This window comes from Pelodiscus sinensis, chromosome 17, assembly GCF_049634645.1.
Source record: "Pelodiscus sinensis isolate JC-2024 chromosome 17, ASM4963464v1, whole genome shotgun sequence".
Lineage (NCBI taxonomy): Eukaryota > Metazoa > Chordata > Testudines > Trionychidae > Pelodiscus > Pelodiscus sinensis.
In genome coordinates, this window is record NC_134727.1 from 34693191 (window position 1) to 34713483 (window position 20293).

The following is a 20293-nucleotide window of genomic DNA, read 5'->3' on the forward strand; positions in this document are numbered from 1 at the left end:
AGATGAGGTGAAGTGGTAGAACTGGGGAGTTATATAGATCCCCATGTTGTCCAGGGTTTTAAGGCTAATGTGTATGCCAGCCCGGGTCTGCGTTTGGGCAGGCTGAGCGGCAGTCACGGGCCTCTTACCTCTCACGAACACATAGACGCTGATCGCAGTGGTGCCCTCGATTTTGGCGCTGATGTATTTGTAGTAGCACCGGTAGTAGCCCGTGTCATTCGCCTGGGTCCCTGTCAGCATCAAGACCTTGCAGTAGGGTTTTGTATCGCTGCCCTCACACTCCTCCTCCCTGATGGTCCGGCCAACGCTGAGTGTCACCAACACCGTCTCGTTCTCCTTTTCGCCCTGGGCAGGGTTCACCATGCCTCCCGGCCACGACCACTCCAGGGGGTGCTGCCCTCTTTACAAGAACAAAGGGAAAGGTTAGCCAGTGACCACGAGTGGCAGAATCAGGGGGTGTATGTTAATCCTTACCTAGCCTGCCCTTCATTGGCATAGAAATGTGGCTACCACGGGGGCAGGGCACAGATTTTCGGGGCAAGGTGGGAGGACCTCAGGCAGAAGGGGCAAGGCTGGGGGCTGCCAGCCTTCAGAGCCACCCTGAGTGTGCTGCCCAGGGATAAGGCTCTGGCTCCTGCTGCTGTGGTAACCAAGGTGACCAGAAGCCCCAGGCCATTTTAAATCGCCAGGTCCCAGAGCAACTGCCACTTTGCTCCCCTGTCGGCAGGCCTGGTGGCTGCTACTCTTGCTACTGGGCCATCTTTTGCCTATGCTGATCTGGAAAAAGGGGCTCCAGGACGGGGTGTAGTGCAATGAAAGCATGTAGCTCCATTAACTCAGCCACTGACACCCCGGAAGGTGGCTAAATCCCATTTCCACGGAATCACTGGAGGGGGAATTTCGTGCTTCCAAATACCCGTTCACTTTCAATAAGGAGCCAACCCGTCTCCAGTTCCCACAGCTTTATCTCACTAATACGGATGCCAGGGTGAAGATTAGCCCAGAACCCTAGAGAGAGAGGATCCATTTCTCTAGTATTTCCCTCCCCCTTCTTTCAAAGAGTTTTCACTGATACAGCATTTAGACATGACATATTCTGTGTTTACCCTGTGCGGGGCACCAGCAGACTCAGGCCCTGCTGTGATAAATGAAGTGGGAAGGAGAAATGAAAGATCCATAGGGCATATCAGGGAGAAAAAGAGATTAAAAAAAGACCAGAGAAAATAAAGGGAAAGCTACAAACTCATGCAGAACTTCCTTAAATCCAGCCGATGGGTCTGTTTCACTCCCTTTTGTACCAGCTGGGACTCCCTGCAGCCAGTCACCTGGCAGAGGCTTTCACCATGTGTTTTTATTCAAGCAGTCCTGCTGTGCTAGTTCCTCTAACTTTCTCTCTATGTGGGTGCCCAGCAAGTTCCTGACAGGTCGTTTCTAATCTGGTTCCCGTTTCTGCCTTTGTGAAGAGCTCTGAATGCAATCGTTCAGCAAACCCATGGAGGACACCAGAGTGTGCTCTCTATCCTTCAAGGACAAAGTGCCAAGGAACAGGAAGAAAACTCCAGACATGAAATACAAGCGTGTATTCCTACACAGTCTAGGATTTACGGAGTCGGGGATACACACAGACACTCATCCATGTGCAAACAGCCGCAGAGCTCAGCACAACAGCACTCTCATTACAAATAACATTATCATGTATTATCCGCCCCCTGCAAAATCAGACCCCGTGCAAGAGACAGAATAAGCACCACCAATAACTGGATTCTTCAAGCAAGGAAGCAGCAGGAGGAAATTAGATAAACAGCTCTCTGAGGGCACAATATAAAATCAGTTGAGACTAACCCAGGCCAAAATTCCATCTGAAGGCATTGGAGATGCCATGTCTTCCTCTTCGTATTTTTCTTTAGCAAAGGGTTTCCTTTCCTGAAAGCTCTGTGCTGCAGAGACCTTGCTTGGCAGAGGAAGGCTGGAGGAATGTATACAGTTCCTCCAGTTAGCCACAAAGGGCCCAGTTGAGTGATGCAAAACCTCTCTCCTACCTCACAGCCTCCATAGTGGTCCCAGTCCCTGACAATATACAGAGCAAGAGAAGTCTTGGGAACTGTAAACCGATATTATAATAGTTCATGCTAAATTATTTTCAGGGTGTAAGCCAGTCTCTATTAGAGAGCAGGTTGAGACCTAATGTGGCGGCAGAGTACCCTACTTGCCTGTTGTAAGGTTTTTACACCTCCCTCTGAAGTCCATGGTGTTGGCCGCTGTCAGAGACAGGATATTGCCTTAGATGGTCCTTGATTCTGGTCCAATCTGGCAGTTCCTGTGGTCCACGCTGTTTTGTGGCATTGTGGCGCATTCACCAAAGGACCAAGGAGCTGGTTTTTGTCTCCGCCAATGAGGAACCAGACTTAGATGCTTTATTAGTTACAAAGACTCTTTGTCCTTTTTGATCCAGATTCACTCCTGAACCTAAGCCAAGTTTTATCTGTGTAGACGCAGGGGAAGAGCCTGAGCAGCTGGAGCTGCATGAGGAAGGGAGACCGTTAGGGCCTGTGGCCATAGGGATACCCATGTGGGGCCAGTGCAGCTTCCAAAGTGGCTGGTGCTGGGAAGAGAAGGTAGCCAATGGAGCCAGGGACTGTGATTTCATATGTCCATTGAGCACTCTGTCTTGGTGGGTGTCCTGTGAAACCCTGATTAGCACTGGCAGCTGCCCTCCTCTGGGAATTCCCACCTGCGGTTCAGAGGGTGGAGGAGTAATTTACATGGTACATTTAGCCCCATCTCGCTAACAAAAGATGCAGACTGAAGAATTCCAAGTCTCTTTGCTCTAAATAGAGTCTGCAGGCTTGTCACTGAGTCCTGTGCTTTGAAAGGTGGCTCTGCGGGGCACAGTGGAGTTCTGTGTTCTTTGTGCCTCATGAAAGCACTTGGACTCGGCACACAAACTGCACAATGCTTTTTCTAGCTGCCAGTCCTGCAAACTCAGCCTGGGCTCTGAGAGCCAAGCAGGGTCCATTCCTGCTCACATGTCATCAGTAAAAAGGGCTTCTGGCTTCTGTCCTCAGTGAGATCTGGGCATCCCCATTTTCTTCAAAATTTGCCCACAATGGGCTTGCACGGGAGTAGCTGACTGGAACATTTCTGTTTACTTAATTCTGTTGACGCAGGAAATGGAATTGAAACGGCAATTCGCTGAGTCTCACAGAGTTCCCAGGAATACAAATGTCCTCCAAACTTATCCTGATCACTAACACGAGCAAACCCGACACAAACGGACAGGTCTGGCGAGCAAGAAGGGGTCATTTTTACAATAAGACCTGGGCAGTGTGACACTTGTAGTCTCTGATGTAGTGTTAGTCTAATTTCACCAGGACAGAACAAGACAGAGTTGGGGAGACACCTGGATTAATTTCACTCTTTTTAATAGGCTCTTACATATATTAAAAATATATATTTTTCAATTTTTTCAATGTTTCATTCCAATACATGTACATAAAATCAGACATCAGATCCAGAAACAAATGATAAATACTTCTCACCTCATATCCAGTGTCGTACATGTCATTCCTCACTGAATCCATGTCCTCCTTCTGCACTTAGCTTGCTTTTCAGAAACTTGGGAGACCAGACAATTTAGGTGGATGACAGGGCTGATATACTAGATCTCAAGGTTTAAAGGCACGGGCAGAATTGTGGCGCCTTACAAACTCTTGCATTTGTTCAGGAATTCTTGGTGCTGCATGTGAAGCTTAATAATTCTACACATCTCCAGAGTCGCTGCTTTCTGTTTGTTTACCAGTTGAGATTTTCATATATCATCAAATCCATTTGTTTTAGTAACCATCAGGGCTAGCAGTAGTTGAGTGATAGATATTTATATAAACATATAGCTGAGACGGGCCAATACAAACACAACTGTTGACAGGCCCATGGGTTGTTCTTAATTGAAGCTCTCTGGCATCAAACATAATTGGTCCAAATTCTGTGGTGATGTGTGTGTGTGTGGGGGGGGGGATGAGTTACATGTTGGTAAGTGGATATGAGTCTAAGTTAATAGAATGTACAGTATGTGGTAAGTGGACTAGAAGGAGATGGAAGTTACACCAGCTTCGACTGACTTTGATTCACCTCAGAACTTGGCTTGCTGTGTTTGGAAGAGATCCAGGAAATAGTTTCTGGACATTTCCCTCTCATCTATACTTCATCTTCAGAGCCTTACTTCAAAATGGTCTTCGAGACACGGATCAACTGCTGGCCCCTCTGACCAGTCCTTGACAACAGTCTGCTTTGCTGAGAATTTGGAGCTAGGTTCCAGCTAGCCACAGATGCAGGACACGCTTCTCAATAGCTGTTTTCTTCATAACCTAAATACTTTCTGCCAGGGTGCTCCTCCACTGACCCTGGGCCCCATGCGGTGCTGCCGCTTTGAAATGCCATGAGGAGCATGGGGCCAGCAGGAGATGGAGGGGAACTAACAGCGCCCTTCTCACCAGCCCAGCCCTCTCTGTTTCTCCCAAACACAGGGTGCTGGATACAAAGGCTTTGTGGTCTAATCTGTTGAAGAGAGATCATCAAACTTCAGGGGGACTTTTGGGGTCTGCCACTCTGAGCAGCAAATCCAAAGAAGTGCAGTTCTTTTTCTTCTAAAGGCTACCATATAAGATTCCGTGCTGGGCAGAGATTCGTTCACATATTTGTCATTGTGAGCCAGGAGGGGTCCAGGATCAAACTTCTTTTCTCCCAGAGCGATATTTGTGCAGCCATGAGCATCCAGTAAAAACAGCATTATTAAACCACTGTGCCGGTCATGATAATCCTTCATGCCCCTTTCTGAGGCCTGCTTTACACTTACACGTGATGACCCTAATTTGGGTGGAGTTACCCTGGTACAGTGGAAAAACTGAAAGATAACAAATAGTCTTGCCGCACCTTGAAGACTAACAAAATATGTAGACGGTATCATGAGCTTTCATGGTCACAATCCACTTCTTCAGATGAAACAAGTGGGTTGTGCCCACGAAAGCTCGTGATACCATCTACATGTTTTGTTAGTCGTTAAGGTGGTGCCAGACTATTTGTTGTTTTTCAAGTTTTCCCAGCTACAGACTAACTCGGCTACCCCCCTGAAGCTTTTGAACTGGTATAATGGACAAGGACATTTAGGATTGCCAGGTGTCCGGTACTGACCCGGACAGTCTGGTATATTTCAGAAAATACCAGACACCAAAACTCTCAGGGTCCTTTTTGTTTGGCTCAGCAACTTTGGTCTCCCCCTTTTTTTTCCTCAACAGAATTTTTTCCCTATTTTTTTTGGGGGGGGGGGAGTGTTCGGTATTTTTGGTTAAACCATCTGGCAACTCTACGCACATTGGTATACCAATCGATTTTCCTGTACAGGAATAGCTACACCACCACAAAGCCCATTTACAAGGACAGACCTGTCCTTCTGTGCATTCCCAGTAGTGGGTGATTCAGCTTTAATACAATTGAGGCAATAAAAGTGTCCAGCCTAGACCAGGCCTGATTTTCAAAGCCACTTCCACTGACCCAGAACACCTGAGTGATTAGAGCTTGCAGGAGGATGTAAAGGGCAGGTAATAAGCAGGGATGAAAGTAACTTAAGTTTCTTACAGGTACTGTCCTATCCCAACCTGGGTAACCTGCCAGCTCTTTAAATAGCTCCCTGCTGGCTTTTGGTGCAGCTCAGCAGCTCTTGTCAGTGCTGTGCATCGGGGTGCGCCGCTTCCTTTCACCTCTGGTAATAAGAGGTGTGACACCAATGTCTTTTGCATTTCTTTTCACCTGACCTTTCTGCAGCTGTGTGATCAGGTCCCACATGCCTTGTTCCAGTATTCAGGGAACGGAAAGGGATGGTCTCTTTGCTTCCACTGTGGCAAGTTCTGCAAGGCCATGACTACTGAGTGAGATTCATCCCAGTGTTGGTTTTGCCATTCTTGGGACCTGAACTCCAAAAAGACATATGTGTGGACCTTACCTTTTGCCCCCGCTTTGTCACACACTGGGACTCAATTGCTCTGCACTCCGAAGGAGCAATCCCGGGGCCCAGAGCTGACCCACCTTTCTCAACGCAAAATAGGTTTTTTATATGGGGCCCGGCACTGTCAGTGCAAGGAAACAAAAGCCAGCTTGAGCGTCGTTCTCTGCCTAATCACCACTTAACAGGCTTGTGCTGCGGGGTGGAAGTCAGAAAGGATGGTTCCTAGGACCTACCATGTGGACAAACAAAAGCTAACTCCAGTTTGACTCCCAGCGGAAGGGTCACTGGATACTAATCTGAAAGGGCATCATTTTAGTTCAGACATCTCCTCCAGCTCAGCCCAGCACCCGCCCCTTTTTCTTTTCTCTGCCCCCGCACCTCTGTGTTCTAGCCCTTGCATATTTTTGCTGCCATGACCCTTCAGCTCCCATTAACGTAAGCCATGTCTTTTCAGGGTGGTCCAGGGTCCAGAGGAGAGACTCGGAGTCACAGCTGGGCATCATTAACGATGTAGGAACCAGTACAGATTCGCTTTTCTTTCAAACGTAGGAGCAGTTGGGGGTGAGGACGATGGGGTAGCTGTCTTCTCAGAGGAGTCATCCCCATGAGATGCTCTAGAAACATGAGCCCAGGAGCTAAACAGGAGGCGGGGGAGGATCTGAACTCCAGCAGTGGAGAGGAAACTCTGGCAGAGTTTGCAGCATGTCCCGGTAAGGTGATCATTCTCTGGGTACCGGGGTAACGTAGGACGCACCCTCAAGCCTGAGGTGAAGCAGGGCTTCAAGCGGGCACCGCTTTCATCATCCTGTGGATGATGAAGGGTCCCTCCCCTCTCGGTACAGTGCGGGGGGCCCCCCTATGATTTTTGGCTGGCTTTGTATTCTCCGGAACATCTGGGAGCTCAGGACGGAGCTGCTGCTTTTTTGCCTCTGCCATTTCCATCCTGGCTCGCAGTTTGGATGTCTCCCTAGCGAGCATGAAAGATGAGCCGGAGTCAGCAGCCGGGAACGGGGTGGGGGTGGGGGGGAGCTGTAAGCTATTTGGGTCGCTTCTTCTGTTTCTCAGATGCTGAGAGCCCGGGTCATTTTGCTTTGGCAAGGGAGGTCTTTCGGAGCAGAGTCCAAACTAGAAATTAGACTCTTTTCTGCTCCCCATGGTTTCCTTTCATGTAAATAGATACATAATAAGGATAGAAGGAAAGATACAATGTTAGCATAACTGCTATTTCCCATCCCGGAGGGGGGGAATTAAAGAGAAAGGCTTCACATGGCACTTTGAACAGAAAAGTAGATGCATACAGAAAGGCAAGGAGCACTCAGTGGTAGGGGGTATTTATTTGCCCACCCACTTCTACCCTGAATACATCCCCTTTGCCTTGGCTCGACCAGCATCACAGGACTCTCTATATGCATTTATCCATCATTTCCATTGCCCTCATTTGGCATAAGGGTACCTGCTCTTCCCAGGTATAAATCTGGCTTGAGACCGTTTTCTTCCACCGCTGAGCAGGATGGGTCAGGGCTGGCAACTAAGCCATTGCAGGGAGTGGGCTGCTCAATGTCTTAATAGGTAGCAGGTTTAACACAAACAAAAGGGGGTTTTTCTTCACGCAACACACAGTCAACCTGTGGAACTCCTTGCCAGAGGATGTTGTGAAGGCCAGGACTTTCACAGGGATTAAAAAAAGAACTAGATGCATTCATGGAGGTTAGGTCCACCAATGGTTATTAGCCAGGATGGGTAGGGATGGTGTCCCTAGCCTGTGTGTGTCAGAAACTAGGAATGGGCAATGGGCGGGGGGAGAGGAGGGGATCACTTGATGATTCCCTGTTCTGTTCATTCCCTCTGGGGCATCTGGCATTGACCACTGTTAGAAGACAGGATGCTGGGCTAGAAGGACCTTTGGTCTGACCCAGTCTGACGGTTCTTATGTTCTCATGCGGTGCCCATCACAGAAGTAATGGATAAGGATAACAATGCATGTGCACAAGTATGGGGTTCAGTTCTTCCTTTGCATGTGTTGCTGCAAATGGGGGCAAAAGGGTGTGGCTTCCTCGGTCACATGCAAAAGCCACGCTGGGTGCAATCGGAGCTGGCATCCCACTTCACTCTGGAGTACGCAGGGCAGCAGGCAAACCTCACCCTCAGCAGCCAGCACTGACTCACACGGCAGGCAGGCATGTGGCACCTGCTCAGAGGTGGAGCAGCACACACCCTGCACTATGGTACAAGCCAGCCTAGACCCTTCCTGCTCAGCCCTGGCAGGAAGCCTTCTCAAGCCAGACGCGTAGCTCCAATGCTGCAGCGGCTGTCCTCGTGGGCTGAATGTCGCTGGCAGGAGTTGCTGGGAACAAAGTCCTATTTATTCGTAGAAAAGGCACTGGCACTCCCACCACGACCTCTGCACATGCACTCCCACCCCGGCAGGTCCGCCCACTCCACGGCTTCTCTGCTAAGAAGGGTTCCACTGAGGTAGAGTAGGTTTTGTGGTGTGAAGACATGTCCCCTAAACTCAGCCCAATTATACTGTGTCTCTCCGTTCCTGACCCAGGTCCAAATGAAGCCATGGGAGAGTGTGGCATGAAGACGGCAAAGACAACGGGGCAGGTGTATACCTGCTCCCATGAGGAACCCCACCGCCTCCCTCTATGTTTTATACCCTTCGGCTTGCTCCCCAACCCAGGGTCACAAATTATTTGCAAGGCAACAATGATGCCCCATTCTGGGGCTGTTCAAGGAAAAGCTAGACAGGCTTATGCCAAGATGAACAGATGAAATGAATGCCCTTGTGGAGAGGCTTGACATGTACGCTCCACTGTAATCCACAGTACTGGTGGCTTTCAGTGGCACACAAGGGTGCCATTTTGGGAGGGCAAGGAGGGCTACAGCCATATGCACCCGGACTCTGCTTCCTCTTCTTCCCATTCCCCTATCAGCTTGTGTGAATTTCTCCTCTGCCGCCTCCCTTCCCCAGCCAGGAGCGATGGCAATGCCTGCAGACTGTGTACTTTCCCCTCGCTCCCTGACGGTCAGGGGAATGGGAAGAAGAGCAAGTAGTGTCCTGGTATGCACGGCTGCAGTGCCCCCACCCTGAAATTGTGCCCTGCATGGCACCGTGAGCACGTGCCACCAAATGATCTCAAATTCTGGTAATGGCCACTCCAGGGCTACGTCTAGACTGGCATGATTTTCCGGAAATGCTTTTAACGGAAAAGTTTTCCGTTAAAAGCATTTTCGGAACAGAGCGTCTAGACTGGCACAGATGCTTTTCCGCAAAAGCACTTTTTGCGGAAAAGCGTCTGTGCCAATCTAGACGCGCTTTTCCGGAAAAAAGCCCCGCTCGCCATTTTCGCTATCGGGGCTTTTTTGCAGAAAACAAATCTACGCGGTCTACACTGCCCTTTTGCACAAAGTTTTGCGCAAAAGGACTTTTGCCCGAATGGGAGCAGCACAGTATTTCCGCAAGAACACTGACAATCTTACATGAGATCGTCAGTGCTTTTGCGGAAATTCAAGCAGCCAGTGTAGACAGCTGGCAAGTTTTTTCGGAAAAGTGGCTGATTTTCCGGAAAAACTGGCCAGTCTAGACACAGCCTAAGTGATTGGCTGCAAAGCCACTGGTGCAGCAGCAGAGCCCAGTTTGAGCGTGCAAAGTCTCCCTTCCCACAGACTTATTTTTCCTTAAGGGCTGCAGGGCAGCATGCACATGAATGGACAAACACCCCAGTGTGGGGCCAACCAGTCCAGTCAACTCTGGCTGTAGAGCTCTGACTTCTGAAAGGCCTCCTCTCCTGATTACCAAGCTCCTCTTATACAGTCATCTGTCCCTCTCTAGAGCTTGAAGCCGGCCTCCTTCCCCCTCCCCCCAACAGCCTTTCCTGGCACACCTGAGGGAGGACTAAGCATGGACCAAAACCCCTGCATGCTGGAAAAGGAGAAGGGACTCTGCACGCAGTCACAGTCACCTGTGAGAGTGGCTTCCCTCCCCACCATCTCTACTTCCCCACAGCACCAAACCCCCAAAGGACTGGCACCCTTTCCTCCAGAGGGAAGCCAGGCACAGCTGGAGCAGCAGGGAGAACAGTGCCAAGAGGCACTGTCACACAGAGAAGCAAGAGAAGGGTGGTAAGGAAAACACCTTGTTCTAGAGCCAACCGCGGTACCTGTGAACTCCTGCAAGCAGCTCCTCATTCTCCCACTAGCTGCTTCCAGTTGGTCCTACACATCATGGAGCAAGAGAGGTTACCACCAGCTCAGGGGATTCTTCTGTAATCAGCAATGTCTCCAACAAGCTGTTTCCAGTGCTCCTGAATCTAGAGGGGTCCGCGGGTGGCCTCTTGTTGGACTCTTCTTTGAGCACTTACCAGCTGGCTCAGGTAATCTACCCAATACCATTTTTGTTTGTCTCTTACCTGCAGGTAATTGTCAGTGTGTCCTTGGAGTTTATGATGTGCTCCTCCTCAGTAATGCTGAGAACAGGTGGGGTCATAGAATAGCCTCTCACCAGATCTGGGGAGAGAAAGAAAAGACGGAGCAATGCGATAAATCTGGTCACTCGGCTGTGGGTATCTGTTTGGTTTGGTCACTGAAACCCGTCTAAGTCAATGGAGGAGGGCGACCAGGCCCACCGAGGGAGAGACCCTGTAACCAGGCAGTGGGATTCTGTTCTCCCTAGAGTTGCCAGGTGTCCGGTATTGACCTGGACAGTTTTCTCAAAAAACACTGTTGAGAGAAAAAAAAGGGGAGACCAAAAAAAAAAAAAAAAAAAAAAAGGACCCCTACAGTTATTTAGAAAAAAAATACAAAACCCCCCAGCATAGCCCCTTTAAGGCCTCTGGGTTTTCTTTTGCCAGTGGCCATCTTGTTTTCTTACTCTGTGTGAGAAGAGAGCTCCCCTGTGGAACCAGGTAAGTGGGGAGCAGAGAGGAGTCCAGGGGATGGGCCCGGTTGCTGAGTGTGGTGGGATTGCCTGGTGTCTGGTATTTCTGCCTCCTGTCAGGGGAAAAAAAATCAGAAAATACCAGCTATTTTAGGTGTCTGGTATTTTTCTGATTTTTTTTTTACTGGACAGGAGGCGGAAATACTGGGACGAAATTGATCCTGCCTGGGAGGATGTTGCATCAATAGAGATTCAGGCAGCACCGTTTCATGGGCTGCTGGACTAGAATTCCAGGAGACAAATTGTACACCTTTACACAGGGAGAGTCGTTGTTTGGAAAGGGGAACACAATATAATTAATTTCCTCTTCAAGTCTCATGGGGACCCCTCAGCTAGGGTGCAAACAGGGCCAGCCCACGACATTTTGGCACCTGAGGTGGGGAGCTCAAATGATGCCTCCATGCCCCCTTTTCTCCTGCCTGCCTGTTATGTATCTTGTGCCCTCCTTCCTCCAGCACAGCACTCCCCCATCTCTGGGCATCTAGACCAGAGAGAATACATATGCACCAGCAGCAATTTTTTACACTCTGGGTCCTAGTGGCACCCCCCCCCACACACACACAGTCTGGCACCTGAGGTATCCGCTTCAGTTCACCTCATGGTAAGGCCAGCCCTGGGTGCAAACCATTCATGTGAAACAGGTCCACCATAAGAGGAATCCACACCAACAAAACATCTTGAACCACCACCGGTAAATAACCATCGTAAGTCTTGGGATATTTCATGTTTCTCTTAAAAGCTCCAGCCTCTGTTGTCATGTGATTAAGAAAGCCCCATGGCTTTCAATTAAAGAAAAAAAAAGGGGAGGGTTTCTAGCTATCAAGATTGCAAAGGAAAGCTTAAAATGTTTCCCAGGTGCATGCCAAAGGTGAAGGTGGCAAAGAAAAAAGAACTAAAGAATAAGTCATTAAAAGACTCTTGGTTTTTAAGCTAATCTCATGGCTTTTCAGGCCTAGCTCGGAATATTGGGGTTGGCAATAGTGTTAACATCCGGGCCAGGTATTGCTCCTGGGCTGGTGAGCTTGATGTGACATTAGAGAGCAACGTCTCAAAGCTAAGTGGCAGGTGAGTGAGGATGTGGCAAAATAGTGATAGAAATGTAGCCGTGTTAGCCTGGTGTAGCTGAAACAAAATACAGGACTATGTAGCACTTTAAAGACTAACAATAATAAACCATCTTGTTAGTCTTTAAAGTGCTACATAGTCCTGGATGTGGCAAAAGTTACAGAAAGAAAGTGAAATGACTGGCTCCCTCTGGGGACCGTTACACTCTGGAAAGACACACGAGAAGGGGCTAGACACAGACTGGAGAGGTTTCCGCAGTCATTTGTGCAACGTGCAGTGCAACATCCACCTTGTGTGAATGGACCTCCAGTAACGGAGCTCTGCGCAGACAGCCTTGGGGTTGTAATTGTTTTCCACTTCCTTCCCGCCTCGAAGTCATTCGGACGATGGAGGCCACGTGACGGGCTGTGTCTATGGAAACAGGGCTAGTGTGAGCAACCTCCCAGCGGTAGCCCTGATGGACGGACTGTTCTCCCAATCACGCTTTTCCTGTTCCTGTGATACGCGATGACTGGGATGGGGTCAGATTTTCCCGGCGTGGCTCCATGATGAGATGACTGTACTGGTTCATAGTACAGGATTGGGGATAGCCTCCCTGAGTGAAATGAAGCTCTGCCTTTGTCCAGACTGCCCTTTAACCCCCTCTCCCCCATAACACTGCTCCCTCCCTGCTTATTCAGATCTGCCAAGAGATTCCTTCCACAAACCTGCGAGCAATGAGTCAATGACGACAGTTACCATGTATGATGAAATAAGCAGATCCTACTTGGTTGCTCTTCTAGATGTCTCGAGGGGAGGGTCTGGCCCAGTGTTCCCTCTAAAAGTTCCCATCCATGAGCAGAATGAGTTTTGTCTTGCGCACCAATATTGAGGTCATGTGCACTTGTTCGGTTGTGTGCCACCGTGGCACCCAAGTTATTATACAGTAAAATGTTATGGAAGGAAGAATACTAAAACAAGGGATAATTAACAAGGTGCACAACTTTAAATATTGATTTAATATAAAGTCAAATAAAAAGAAAATTAATGCTGCAAAATTTTCAGGATGTGAGATGAGCCTCAAGGCTGTTCTAACTCTGCACTGTCCACAGGTCCGTAAGTCATAGGCGGCCAAGAAGAAGCACTCGGCAACACTGCTCATACTGTGGCAGCAGCGGCCAGAGCGTGAGGCCCTTTAGAATCACTGAGTCCCATGGAAATTGCCTTTTTTGCCCCTGCCACTTGACGGGCCTGGCAGGGTACTAGCTCCTGGCATTGGTGGCAACACATGCATGCCGCTAAAAGTCAGGCAGCGCAGCTGCTGTTTATCAGCTCTTTTGCTGACAAGTTCTTCCACCCCCAAGGAGCAGCATTCGCACTGTCAGCAGGAGAGCACTTCTGTGCACCACACATTGATCATGCTGGTACTCGCCACCACAAAACTTTTGTCTTGGGAGGCAAGGGCTAACACCTCTGACGGACGTAAGCTTTGTCGTTAAGTGGCCAGTGCAGACAAAGCCAAGCCTGCTGACACACAACTGAGCTGCAGCTTTTCAGAACTCTGTGTGCACATGCTGACAATAAGGCTTTGTCTACACGGCGAGTTTTTGCGGCAGAAAATATGCCAATGAGGGGCTCATTAGCATAAGTTGCAACATCATTAGCATATTTTCTGCCATTTCTTTTTGCACAAGGGTTTTTTGCGCAAAAATAGGCAGTGTAGCCATGGCCATTTTGTGCAAAAACCCCTTTTTTACCTGTCCTGGAGAGGCATAAGGATCTTGCAGAAAAAGGGGTTTTGTGCAAAACGGAAGTGGGAAAGCCCCTTGTACAAAAAGAATCGGCAGAAAATATGCTAATGAGTCTCTCATTAGCATACTGTCTGCTGCAAAAACTTGCAGTGTAGACATAGTCTAAGAGAATTCAGGGCCAGCCCACAACACTTTGGCACCTGAGGTGGGGAGCTCAAATGACTCCCCCATGCCTCCTTTTCTCCTGCCTGCCTGTTGTGTCTCTTGTGCCCTCCTTCCTCCAGAACAGCACTCCCCCATCTCTGTGTATCTGGAGCAGAGAGAATACATGTGTACCAGCAGCAGCCACAATTTTCTACACTCTGGGTTCTAATGGAAAACTTTTCCGTTAAAAGCATTTTCGGAAAATCATGCCAGTGTAGACGTAGCCCTACAGTATCCTAGCCAGTTAAGTCACCAGCTGGGGAGAACTATCTATCATCAGGGTGCATCTACAGTTAATTCATTGGGTCTTCCAAAGGAAAATGCAGCTCAAAATGACACTAATGTAATTCAGGATGTCTTTGACTTACTATAGCTGTAGAGGAAAGTGGAATGTGTCTTCTGGACTGTATTGGGAAGAGTAACCAGAAATGGGTACTATTAACAACACATATAATCTATGGCAAAAGCACAAGAAGCTGATAGTAAGCGGGTAAATAATGTTTGTACCAGTACTGGGAGATGAAGAATGCATTTGACAACATTTTAGTTGTTGCAGTTAGTAGTAAAAATTTCACTGTCGGTTGTTTCACAGAGAGCACCAAGCAAGCAATAATTTCAGATTAATAATGTTTTGAGGAAGAATACAAAAGAAGAGTTGTGCAGTATTCCGTCTACCTGCGTTGTTATTGTTACTATTAGAAGCACCACCAGCAGCTTCTCATTTCTGGTTCAAAAATCAAACCTCCTTTCCTCTCTTCTCAACACTCTTGTTAAAGCTTAGAGTAATACAGAACTGTCTAGTTTAGATGGACCGTGGCTTTGCTTTGAACAATATTGAAGAATGTTTAGATTTTCCATATTCCACTGTTTATAACTACAGCAAACCTCTTTTTCCTTCCATTTTTAACGATTATTTGAGTTCAGTACAAGTATGGGAGAATGAAGTCTAACATCAAGTGCATGAAGCATACCACCAACAGCTGTAAAATCCCTACATTTTAGTCCTCAAGGACAGTTCCGAACAGAAGTGATTCAATTTCGAATGCATCAGAATATAAATGTAGAGGGTACGCTCCAAAGCTAGTGCTGTAGAAAACAGCTCCCAAAATGCTATTTTGTGTTTACCTGTTCTTTCTTTTAAAAGTGTAACTATTTATTCGCATACCTGTTTTCTCACTATTGCTGACTTACAGATGTGTGAGAGCAGAATCAGTCCCACTCAAGATGGAAGAAATGCTGATTTTGCTCTCACTTTATCTGATTCTGTCTTTTCTACCCCCTACCTCCACCCCAGTGTTTGAGCCACACAGCCCCAGCACTGGAGCAGCTGCTTACTTGCCTCATGGCTGCAGCCTCAAACCCCGGACTGCAACTCTCCCACTGCCTTAGGCCCCAGTGGCAGCACCCCACTTGCCCGTGACCCCAACCCTGGCTGCAGCCACCTGCCCACCACATGGCAGCAAACCTGGGCAGCAGCCCATGACCCCCAAAATCCCAGCAACAGCCACCCGCTTGCCTGCCTGCAGCCCCAAGCCCCGGTGCAGCCACCTGCTGGCCTGCCATGTGGCTGCAAACCCAGGCAGCCGGAACAGCTGGCCCCCAACACAGGCCCAGCTGCCAGAGTAGCTGCCTCCCGGCCCTGCCATGCGGCCCCAGCTGTGGGAGCAGCCACGCCACTCATCTTCCAGGTCCAGCAGGAAGGTGAGGGCTGCTGCGTGGGTGTGTGAAGGAGATGGGTGGACTTAGAATGTTTTATGTTTGGCCGCGTACCTCAGAGGGAACACTGGTCTGGCCTATCCTAAGTTTGCCTTGCTTTGAAAGCTCTTTGAGGAAGGCGTTGTCTGCTTTTTGTTCTTTGATTGGTGCTGAGCACACGGTCAGTCCCCGGCAAATAATTCATTATAAAAAAATATCCGGGATGGAAACCAGATATAAAGGATTTGAAGAGACAGCATGAACTGCAAGAGACAGACATAATGAAAAAAAGGCCCCGAGAGAATTGTGTGCATGGGGAGAGACAGGCAGGGCAAGCATCTTTCTGGACAGGTCTCTGACGTTGCCCGGGCTATCGGACGGACGTGTGCCAACTTGGGAGCTCGCCTATGCAGTCTGGCCCTGGGTGAGAGTGAGTGAGTGAAGGAGGAGTAGGGGCGAAAGAGAAGAGCGGTGTGGGAGTGAGAGGGAGAGATTGAGAAAGGGAAAGAGGAAGTGAGTGGGTGAGACAAGGAGAGAGGCGTAGATAGAGGGCACCACTTAACTGTTTTCTTAAAAGCAGAATCATAGAACACTAGAACTGGAAGGGACCTTGTGGGGTCATCAGGTCCAGTCCTCTGCCCTCACGGCAGGACCAAGCACCATCTACATCATCCCTGATAGGCGCCTATCTAACCTGCTCTTGAATATCTCCAGTGATGGATATTCCACAACTTCCCTAGGCAATTTATTCCAGTGTTTAACCACCCTGGCAGGTAGAAAGTTTTTCGGAAGTTTTTCCTTGGGAGGCGGCGATAGAAAGAGACTTTGGAAATCATACCCAAAACATGCCCCATTGGTGTAAAAACAGTTTTGGTAAAGTCCCTGAAAAATATAAACAACATTTATTAAGAAAACAATCCAGCTCCTCTCCCACGAGCCTGGTCTGAACACAAATCTGTTTTTCCGATTATTGCTGGACATGCCTACCCCTGTGCAGACACTGTGCTCCATGGCCAGAGAGCACCAGGTCTGTCTGGCAGGGACTCTGCCCTGCCCTGGCGCATGAATGGAGAAAACCACCCGAGCTCTTCAGGCACCATTACAATGTGGCCCACCATGAAATCAAACACACGAACCCAAACAGCACCAGCTACACAGCGTTTGCTATTCTTTACCCTTCCCCTTCCCGTCTGTCTGTGGTGGTGGGGCAAAGCGTATCCATTCATTCTTAGTAAACGCAGTAGGCTAGCAGCTCCAGAGCACACCAGGTGGAGTACATGTAGGTACTGTGCAGGGATCTGACCCATGGGCAGCAGACGTAAGAGGCAGGGGAAGGCATTGCCTTCCCAAACTGCCAGATGTAACCCCGGCCCTGCGTCGCCCCCTGCTTCAGTGTGGCTCTTGGCCTGTCCCCAGCCTTCATCCATGCTGAGGCTGGGACCACATGCCACCCACCCTCCAGAGCTGGGGAGGCTCATGCTGGGGACCGCAGACATTCCCCTGCAGTGGGAGGGGGGTTGTGGGGAGAGTGGGGGAGCTGGAGGCCTGCCCCTGCGGTGGCGAGGGGCGGGGCTTAGCTCTTATGGGGGGTGGGGCCTTGGGTGGAAGAGGTGAGGCTGGGAGGTTGCCTCCCCCAGCCCTAGATTCACCCACCGCCCATGATCTGACCCTACGTACAAGGCACTGCCAGGAGAAACCCCCCGGGTGTCCATGGGCAGGTCGAACTGCCTCTGGGAGCGAGCAGTGATTGTAGGGCCCTGTGCTGGCATAGAAATAGCTTCATAGACGTTGCCATGACACCAGCCTGAGTCGCGGTGTCCACACAGCTATTTTCAGAGCGCTAGCACGAGCCCCGCTGGGACATGACTGATGGGTCTACTCCATGGCCTGAACATCCCCTCTAGCTCTGCCAGTGCAAGTCAATCCAGACCATTAGCCCTTCCTAATATTCTTCCTTTTGGTCCCAGCACTGCTCTGAGAATGCAGACCAGTCCATACAGCCTAGCAAGGCTCCTCTGCCCTGCATGGACTCCGTGCTGGTCCCGGCCTCCCCATTGCAGAGTGCCACTAAGATCTAGGCAGAGATCGTCAAACTCATTTCCATACCTGCCTGGAGTTTTAACTTCAACATAAATTTTCATGGAAATCTTTCCTTTTGGATACTTTCCCTCCAGTTTTTGAAATGAAAAACTAGACACCAGCGACTGAAACGGTCAGAGCCTGCTAAAAATAAAATGTAATTGCAGGTTTTCAAAAACTGAAAATGGTTTCCAAAAACTAAACACGCTTTGGGTTTTGGTTACAGTTTTTCACTGACCAGAACAAAACAAACGAGTTTGAAAAAATCCCCTGCAAAACATCAAGGGCATTTTCTGACGGGTTTTGTTTGTGACCTAAGCAGTGTATGACCCCACTTCTTCAGAGTGGAAAGGTGAGTGCATTAAGCCACTGCATCAGCGGGAAGCTCCAAAGGTCAGCGGTGGCCTGAAAAGCAATCAGTTCCCTGAGCTGGTGAGTTTAACTGACAGGACATTAAATAATCCTGAGAATTAATTGGTTAGGAAATATTTGGAATTTGATTTGCAGGTCCCGGCGCCCCGCTGCTACCAGGGAAATGCTGAGGAAGGCTTCAGAAAACAGAGGAATGCCTGTTCTGGCTGTTTGGGATGGGGGCAGTGGATTCTAGGAACACAATAAGACGGGGAACTCCATCGTAGTATTGATCCCATTAGGACACAAATCAAGGAGCCCTCGCCTGCCTGAGGCAGCATGTTAGGTCATTGTTTGGTCTGTCAGGGCCTGGTGTTCAGGGGTGCTGAGCACCTGCGCCCTAGCCGGAGTCGAGGGGAGCTGTGGGGCTCAGGACCATTAACAGAGGTGTGAGTGTCACCCTCTCCACCCCTTGCATTTATGGCTATCGGTATTAGGAGGTGGTATGTTACGTTGTCCAAAGGTGCAAGCTGCGACGGGGGCACCGTCATGCTAGGTGCGGTACCAAAACATAATAAGAGAAAGCCTCCCAAAGAGCTCTCGATCTAAATAGACAAGGCAGGCAAAAGCTGGAAGGCAGGGGGTGCAACAGAACTGCTGGGCCCCAGGCAAGGTGGAGGGCGCCCATCTCTGCACTTCCGGAAGGGGCGGGCCTTTGGGTGGAAGAGGCGGGGCTAGGAGCAGCCAGCCCTCAACGCTGCTACTGCTTCGCCCCCTGTTCCAGCCAGGCCTTAGCACCATCCAGAGCGCACCACCTGGTGCTCCAGAGGCTATTTAAAGGGCCAGGAGCTCGGTCCTTTTGAATTACTAGGCATTGAGGCAGTTGCCTTTATTGCCCCCCGCTACTCCTGTGGGCCTAGTGGAAGGGAACATCAGCATCTCAGAGGTGAAGTGACTTCCCCAAGGACACGCAACAGGTGAGTGGCAGAGTCAGGAATAGAGCCAAAGGCTCCTGACTCCTCGTCCCATGCCCAAAAAGAGAGGCGGGATAGTGGCAGCTGACCGAGACTGGCGCTCTGGGAGAGGAGGGGCATTAGCCTGGGTTCTTGTAGGAAGCCCAGAGCAAAGAATCTCCTCCAGTGCGACCCAGGTGAAGACCCACTGGAGCCCCTGCAGCACTGAAAATAAACCCCTCGCTCCCTTTCCATGCAACTTTATGGCCTGTTAGAAAACAGCTCCGGGGGTGGGGGTGGGGAGGCTGGGGAAGAGAGAAAAAGTCCGAGCTGTGCAGGTTTGGGATTCCTGCAGATGTATCCTGCCCACGGCTGTCCACGAGTACAACAGGAAAAGGAACAAATGCTCCATTGGAATGTGCCGTGGACTGAGCTCATCACCACGAGCAGGGGCCATTCACAGCCCTGCCCAGCCAGCCCGGAGCCGGCCCGCCCATCCATCCATCCCCCCCGCTCGGTCCCCCTCTTCTTCCCCGTGCAGCCCGACCTTTCGCAACAGCAAGTGGGAGTTTCCAGGCTCCTGGAGGCTCCTGCCTACAGCTTCTTGTACTCAGCCAGAAAAGCACCTGTGACCCGTAGGTGATTCAGCAACTAGGAAGCGAGGAGGCTGGAAGGAAACACGTCACGTGGATGGAGTCACGGGCAGGAGGATCTATACCTCTGCACGTCCCTTCTGTGACACACCTCCAAGACTTCCGCGCAGGCCTCTGACACTCTACCGGTTGAATCAGGACTCAGCCCCATCCCCCTCCTGCTCCATCACCAAAGCCCCCCCCAAACACATTGTGCACGGATCCCTCGCCTCCATGGAGTTTCCTGCGGTAACGCACCCTGTGCTGGCATTCTCACACAGCACAACCTGCCTCTCCTGACAGTTGATCTTGGCCCGGGGTTTTGCTCTTAAACGTCAGCTGAGTGACATACAGATGTTTCGCGTCTCTGGCAAATCCCAGCCTGTGAGGGAAATGTCCGATGAGAATACAAGGCTCCTTCTTCCCCCAGGAGAGGCTACACTTTATCTTCTCAGGCACTTCATCTTACAGGGGGAGGCCAAGTGACCCCAGCTCTTGCTTGTGCCGTTTTGTGCCTGTCTGTGTGCAGTGAAGGGGGGCTGGATGTAACACCCTCCCCCCCACACACACTTACGTGGAGCTGGAATTAACGTAATTAAAAAGGCATGCAGCAGCCCCAGCAAACTTTGTTTTTTCAAGATGGGTTC

General features: G+C 49.8%; 1 protein-coding gene across 5 annotated transcripts in view; it reads right to left on the reverse strand.

Annotated features, from left to right (window-relative positions):
• FLT4 (fms related receptor tyrosine kinase 4) overlaps positions 1-20293 on the reverse strand; it is a 110866-nt gene that overhangs the window by 57780 nt on the left and 32793 nt on the right. For 3 of the 5 annotated variants that reach the window (XM_075900532.1, XM_014581164.3, XM_006138225.4), the window contains exons 2-3: positions 10411-10507; positions 129-400 (exon numbers count right to left, since the gene is read on the reverse strand). In XM_075900532.1, coding sequence (XP_075756647.1) covers positions 129-400; positions 10411-10507 — 369 coding nt within the window. Of the gene's footprint in view, positions 1-128; positions 401-10410; positions 10508-12291; positions 12910-19561; positions 19807-20293 lie in introns of those variants that run through there. The other 2 variants (XM_025179031.2, XM_075900530.1) reach the window with 2 other exon arrangements.